General features: G+C 41.5%; 1 protein-coding gene across 5 annotated transcripts in view; it reads right to left on the reverse strand.

Annotated features, from left to right (window-relative positions):
• The window catches only part of EPRS (glutamyl-prolyl-tRNA synthetase), a 57,470-nt gene extending 51,962 nt beyond the window's left edge, over window positions 1-5,508 (reverse strand). For all 5 annotated transcript variants that reach the window (XM_019549493.1, XM_019549490.1, XM_019549492.1 and 2 more), the window contains exons 1-2: window positions 5,406-5,508; window positions 2,365-2,449 (exon numbers count right to left, since the gene is read on the reverse strand). In XM_019549493.1, coding sequence (XP_019405038.1) covers window positions 2,365-2,449; window positions 5,406-5,448 — 128 coding nt within the window. In that variant the 5' untranslated portion in view covers window positions 5,449-5,508. The remainder of the gene's footprint in view (window positions 1-2,364; window positions 2,450-5,405) is intronic.
• Between the last annotated feature and the right edge of the window lie 891 nt (window positions 5,509-6,399).

Consider the following 6,399-nt stretch of genomic DNA (forward strand, 5'->3'; position numbering starts at 1 on the left):
CGGACTTGATGATCTGCTCAGGTCCCTTCCGACCCTACTAACTACGAAACTATGAAAGTGATAGTCGTTTTGTGAGATGTGCTGTACATATTCTATACATCTCCAACATGTACAGGGGCTGTTTACAGAAGCATCGCTATAAGCAGGAGAGGTGAATGTTGGTCAGTGGTGATTAAGATATTCTCCTAAGTATCTCTTTCCTAGATAACTAACGCCTTGCTTTTAAAAATTACTATAAATATTTTTATTTTATACTTTTACTGGAAAGCACATTTTTTCCTTACAAGACCAAGACTGCACATAATCTGAAAAAAAGAACGCACCAGGGGCCTAAAACATGTATAGAAAAAGAATTTACTGCTTATAACCAGAAGTCTTAACCTTTCATTTAGAATTTGATCGTAGAACACTGAAATAATTTACATAATACAAGACAAAAATAACTGAAGACCTTTCTTCTTTAGCAGTCACCTTTACAAAGTGTTTTCTTTATTTCATGAGACGCAGGAAACTTGAGGTTGAAGCTAGGAAAGACCCCAGCACTCTAAGTCAAAGCTCATAGAGCAATAACATGTCATTTATTCTAACAAAAAGCTACCACTTCTCTTCCATTTCAGCAGAGGAGGGCACACAGGGCTAGAACCATTACAAGCCTCTGGAAGGAAAAAGCCTTAATATGGCCATACAGTCTTAGATACGGAGCCATTATCAGAGCCTCAATAATATAATAGCCCCACACACCTACATCATTTCTGCAGCACTCTGCAATTGTGGAACAGCATGTGTTTGTGCTGTACCTTTTGACCTAAACTGCGCCGATTAGAGGTCGCCAGAATTCCTCATAAAATTCTAATTACTTAGCAGTTTTCCAGCATGTGCCTAGGGAGAAGCAGGGATGGAAAGCTACTAGTCTAGTGACCATTTTGAAGCCCAACTTCTTATCCTTCATGGCTAGAAGAATGCCCCCCTCCCCCCCAGAAGACCCACTCATCCCAGAATTCTATTGATAGAATTGCGTAGAATGTCCAGGATAAATCTGAACAAAACGACGCACCTCTAGTGCCACCAGAGTTGTTCCTGCAGGAAATGTGGTCTTATGAACGTCATAGCACATCAAGCGATAACATGCCTGAAAATGTATATTATCAGTATTTAAAGGAAACAAATCTAAAAATATTTACTCTAAGACAAATGCAGTCTAAATTTAGAAAGAGAAGGATATGAAGTTACTGTCCATAAGAAAGCAGTTTTCTAAATTAGCTTTGTAGAAATTTTAATCTGAATACAGGCAGTCCTCACACTCATGGTGGGTTACATTCCTGGAAAAGGTGCTGTAAGTCAAAATGATGCAAGTTGAAGCTGCTTTTCCCACAGAAACAATGTTATAAATAAGGGGGGGGGGGAGGGGTTCCTGACCAAGGGCCTGACGCCCCACTTTTTACAGAAATGACCATAAACAACATATTTAAATCAACTATTTAATCAACTATAAATGATATACACACTACATAACAAAGCTTTCTAAAGTGTACTGTATATAAAATCCATTAAACAGGGCAATAGAGTAGCTAATCGCATTTAATTTTATTTAATCAGAAGGGTCATGGAATTCAGAAGGGCTTCTTTGGGGAGACTTAGGGCCACTTGAGGGCTTTTTGAGAAACTGATCCAGGCATGTTTGTTTTGCTGCCCTTTTTTTCCTTATTGTGAATTTCCCTGTAGTGCCGTATGTGCAAGGATCCAGCGCCACAAGTAGTAACATGGGTGTAAGTGGCAGAGCACCACAACTGCAAATCACCGTAAGTTGAAACACCCTAAGTCGAGGACTGCCTGTATCATACTAAAGAGTTAATTAGCACTTTCTTGAAATAAATCATGCGTCCACCTCTGGAGAACAATATGGTAAACCTAAATCAATAAAACCCTTTATGCACAATTATGCAAATGTATGTGTACACACACAACCACACTTGCCTCTGCCTTATATATATTTATGCTTGTTTATCAAAATATAAATCCTATAATATGCACCATTACATGGAGATGAATTCTTAGGTGATACAGTAATAAGCCATATAGATGAAAACAAGCTAAACGGGTTAAACGTTAGCGTCATATGTAAAAGCAGCAAATGTCTAGCAACCTCCTTTCTAAAACACGTTTTCATCTAAGAGATGAAAACCAGTAAAAGTTTCAAGTACTGTAACTGTATTGGGAAAATAGACAAAAGTATGATAAATAGTGATGTACCTTTTCTCCCCCACTTCCCTACCTACAAAAAAAATAATACTTATCAACATTAACTTAATTTGGTGTTTAAAAGTGATGACCCAAAGATGATGGCAGAGATGCTAAGTCACTTACTCAGATATACGGAGGACGGTCTCTTTGCCTTCTTCAACTAAAATTTCAACATCGTTCTTCACGTGCTCTACAGTCAGCAAGGCTCCTAAAGAAAGAAAATATATTGGTATTTCTTCAGAGTAAGGAATATTTAATAGGTTGCAACAAAGTAATTATATTCCCTATTCATGACCACTGCCTTCAAACTGAATGGCTCAGGGAAGAAATCGATATTCAGTCCTATACATAGGAGGCTTCTTTTTCCTGGAAGCCCTCATAGTCTAGAAAATAAAGAGGATAAAAGCCTGCAGTGACTTCAGCAAGGACTGGTTGAACTATATTTGCTTCCTAAGGGTATAAAATGAATTCATCTAATCTCCTACTAAGCTAAAGAGACTCAAATTGCCAAACCTGAGCAGTCCACTCATCTCCTCCCTCAACATAGGCTTGCCTCATGCCTCTTAGCAGCAGCATCTATAAGTACTTCATTTAACAATACTCAGTCACATAGGCAAATGCTAAAGAAACTGAACACCTTGGACAAATGCCTTTACACCCCATACCTGCCCTGCACTAACATTTTAGTTAAACACTACTGTGTATTTCACGTGTACTAACATTAGGGGCATTGGGGGTGGGGGGGAGAAGAGAGACCAAAAGGGCAAGGTCAATTTTTTAAGTGGATTCAGTGCTTGTGAAAGGATTAACCATCGTACAGACTAAAATCCTCTTGCCATCCATGGAACAAAGCTTCCACAATACTGTAAATGTGACTCAGCTCTGTCCATGATGGACCACCTCTAGACAGAATGGTTTGCCCTTGACACTCTAAGATGCCACTGACTAAAGGCAACAAACATCTGCACAAACATATAATGTTGTTTGCCTGGATCAAACTGAGAGATCTGGGCCTTAAAGGTCCAGCAGCCCATTTTCATAGCAGCACAAAACCCTTATTCTTGATAAAAAAAGGTCAAAAAAAAAAAATCTAATTGTAGTCTGTACATTAAAGTATAAAGAGCAGTATTAGTAAACTGGCCTAAGCCAACTAGGAACAAGAAATTCCCATGCCCAGATCCCAATTCTGTAAAACACATGCTCATACACTTTGTGGAATTACGATAGTCAGTTAGTGTCAACACAGAACAGTGGCAGTCCGAGAGAGAGAGGAGACAGCTCAGTTATCAGAGACAGTATAGCTGAGCTGGCACAGCAGGGCCATTTAGCCCAGGAGGAGTGCCCTGCTAAAGTGGCCATCTTGTTTCCATACCCAAATTAGCTTATCCAAGGCTAGCTCAGGCACTGCGCTCTGCCACACAGACATACCCTTAATGTTCTTCCCTCACTGTGTGTCCAAATGGGGAGAAGATTCCCTACAGTACCTTTGTGAGAAGATAAGCATGTAACTAATGTTTTCACAATGCTTCAAAAGATGAAGAGTGGTACATCCTACAAAACATCATTACCATAAATTACAACAACTGCCAGTACAATTTTCATAGCTCATAACAATCATTAATATGACCTATGAATCAAATGCAGCAAAAGTGCCTGATTTTTCTAAAGAAAACACTTCTCCATTTAAAAAAAGTGTTACGCATGTAATATTTACAGTCATCCAAGGGCTGAATTGGAAGAACCCTCTACTCAGGCACATACTCAGGCTAAGGAAGTAAAATTTAGTAAGAGACAAAAGTAAATGAAACTAATCAGAGGATGTTTTTTTACACAATGTCATACCTACAAGCCATTCATTTCAATAACGATTTCTGAGGAGTCTTTCACAATTTTTTTTTTTTTGGCAGGATTTTTCATGTGCTATTATAATGAACCTCCATGGGGACAGAGAAGTTCACTGAATATAAAAGGGTTAGTCAATTTACTGCATCATAGTAATAAAAAAAAAAAATGGTTCTGGAAGTAGTTTGTTAAAAGTGCACGCTTGCTAGAATGAGCTGTACTTAAATACTAATATACTTCTAAAACACATCTGTCATTCAAACTGCATCACATAGTGCTTTTCAGAGTTGAATAATACAATGAAAGAAAAAAAAACACGGAACAGCATAGAGCAAAAAGACAACACAGAAACAAAGTGCATTTTCAGCAGCAATGTGAAATCCGATGAGGAATCAGCATGGCAGACAGGTGAAGGGCTGTTTCCACGTGCCCATGGATTGCTGGGAAGAAGGTTCTCGCACCTTTAGCAGTGCAGTAAGGTGGTGTTGTGAAAGCCCTGGGCTAGATGAGGAACAGGAGCAGAAAAGGGAGCACGCAGGCACACCCCAAAGCGCAATTCTGAACCAGAGCCAGAAACGAACGGACTGGCACTGGACCAGTGGTTCAATCTTTTTATACTTGAGGCATCCCTTGACAGGCTAAAGGCACCCCTTGGAAAATGCCAGCTTCGTTGGCACTTTTTTTATTACTACAGAAAGAAACAATACAGCAAACATCTGTTGAAAAAACCTCAGCCCACAACATGTCAGAATGGATTTGGCAGTAGGGAGTCCTGCCTGAAGTCTCTGAGTATATCCAGTCAATCCTGTTTTCCCTATTAACCGTGTTAACACTGCGTGGCTCTGCTGCCTCCTCAAAAGCTTCTTAAGGCCCCGCCATACACTGCCACTTCTGGCCCAGAATCCCTGCCCTGCAGTACACCAATAAGGCCTATTATGTTATAGTTATTACATTACATATCTACATTATATTCCAGAAATACAGACAATAACATAGTACAGATGTATAAAGTAATACATACCTATAACTCACCTATCTATACCTATATACAGATATCATAATGTAATACAGTAACTAAAGTAATCTATGTCTAGATATACAACTCTATCTATACCTACATAGACAAACGGACGTTATATATATTGCTTGTTGCATAAACTACGTTTCCCAGGACGGGGCCGCCCGGCGAGTCCATGCAGCCCTGGCCCGGGGCCACCTGAAGCTGCGAAGCGCCCGCGAGGCCCTGCGGCTAGCCAGGGGCCGGCCGAGACGCCCTCCCTCACAGCCCTCGGGCGTCAAGGGGGATATAAAGGGGAACTCACCGAGCGGGGGGTTCCCCGCGTTCACCGTGAGGCTCAGCGCCATCCCCACGCCGCCACCGGGCTTCGGGCTGGTTGCGTGGTGGCGATGAAAGCAGAGGGGCGGTGCCAGCAGGCCGTTCCTTCCCCTTCCGGCAGGCTCCTGCCGCAGACGCTGCTGCGTCACTTCCTGGGACGACCCCCTGCAGAGAAGGGGTGCCCCCCCCCACCCGGAAGTGGGGTGGGGCTGCGTCCTGCTATGGGGAGTGCTGCGCACTCTGGCTGCAGCTTCCGTGCCTTCTAGCTTCCCCGCACGGGCTGCGGTTGGTGGGGGAGGGGATGGGCTTGCTGTTCCCACACTGTGCAGTTGGTATTTACATATAATAGGTTAACTTTAATGCTTCTGGTACTGGACTGTGCTGTACGGTTCACAAAGATAGATATACACATACAGACATTTTTTGCAGTGCACCTCACTACTGCTTGTGATTAGTTACAAAATAGTGTTAGCAATTTTTACTGGGAACAGGCTCAAGTTCACATTGTTGCAAGCCAAGGACAACATACTGTCAGTCTACCTTCCTCTCCCTTACCATTATTACTATAAGGCCCACTTCACTAGTACAGCAACTTCCAAACTGGTTCACTACTGCCTAGAGTTGACTAGTCACACACACTCCTTGTTTCAAACAGCTCATTTGTATTTAATAGTTTCTTAATGTTCTACATAAAAGCAATGACTGCAGTAGCCATAAATAGAAAGTGATTGCTCATGGGATGGAAGCTGACCCATGCATTGTTGCAGAGCGTCAGTGTTCATTTGTGGATACCTACATAGCATCTACCGACCACGATTTAGGTATAAAACTGCTGAACATTTAATGTGTTCCAGATGAAGTGGTCAAGGTGTACGTTGACTTCAAAATACCTGTACATTTATCTATGTGAAAAGGAGGTAATTGTTAAATACTGTTTTGTATAGTTTATAGGGGGGGTGGGGTTCCCTGCATCTTGTTGA

Source organism: Crocodylus porosus, unplaced genomic scaffold (genome assembly GCF_001723895.1).
Source record: "Crocodylus porosus isolate Cpor-Errol unplaced genomic scaffold, CroPor_comp1, whole genome shotgun sequence".
In the NCBI taxonomy this organism is placed as follows: domain Eukaryota; kingdom Metazoa; phylum Chordata; order Crocodylia; family Crocodylidae; genus Crocodylus; species Crocodylus porosus.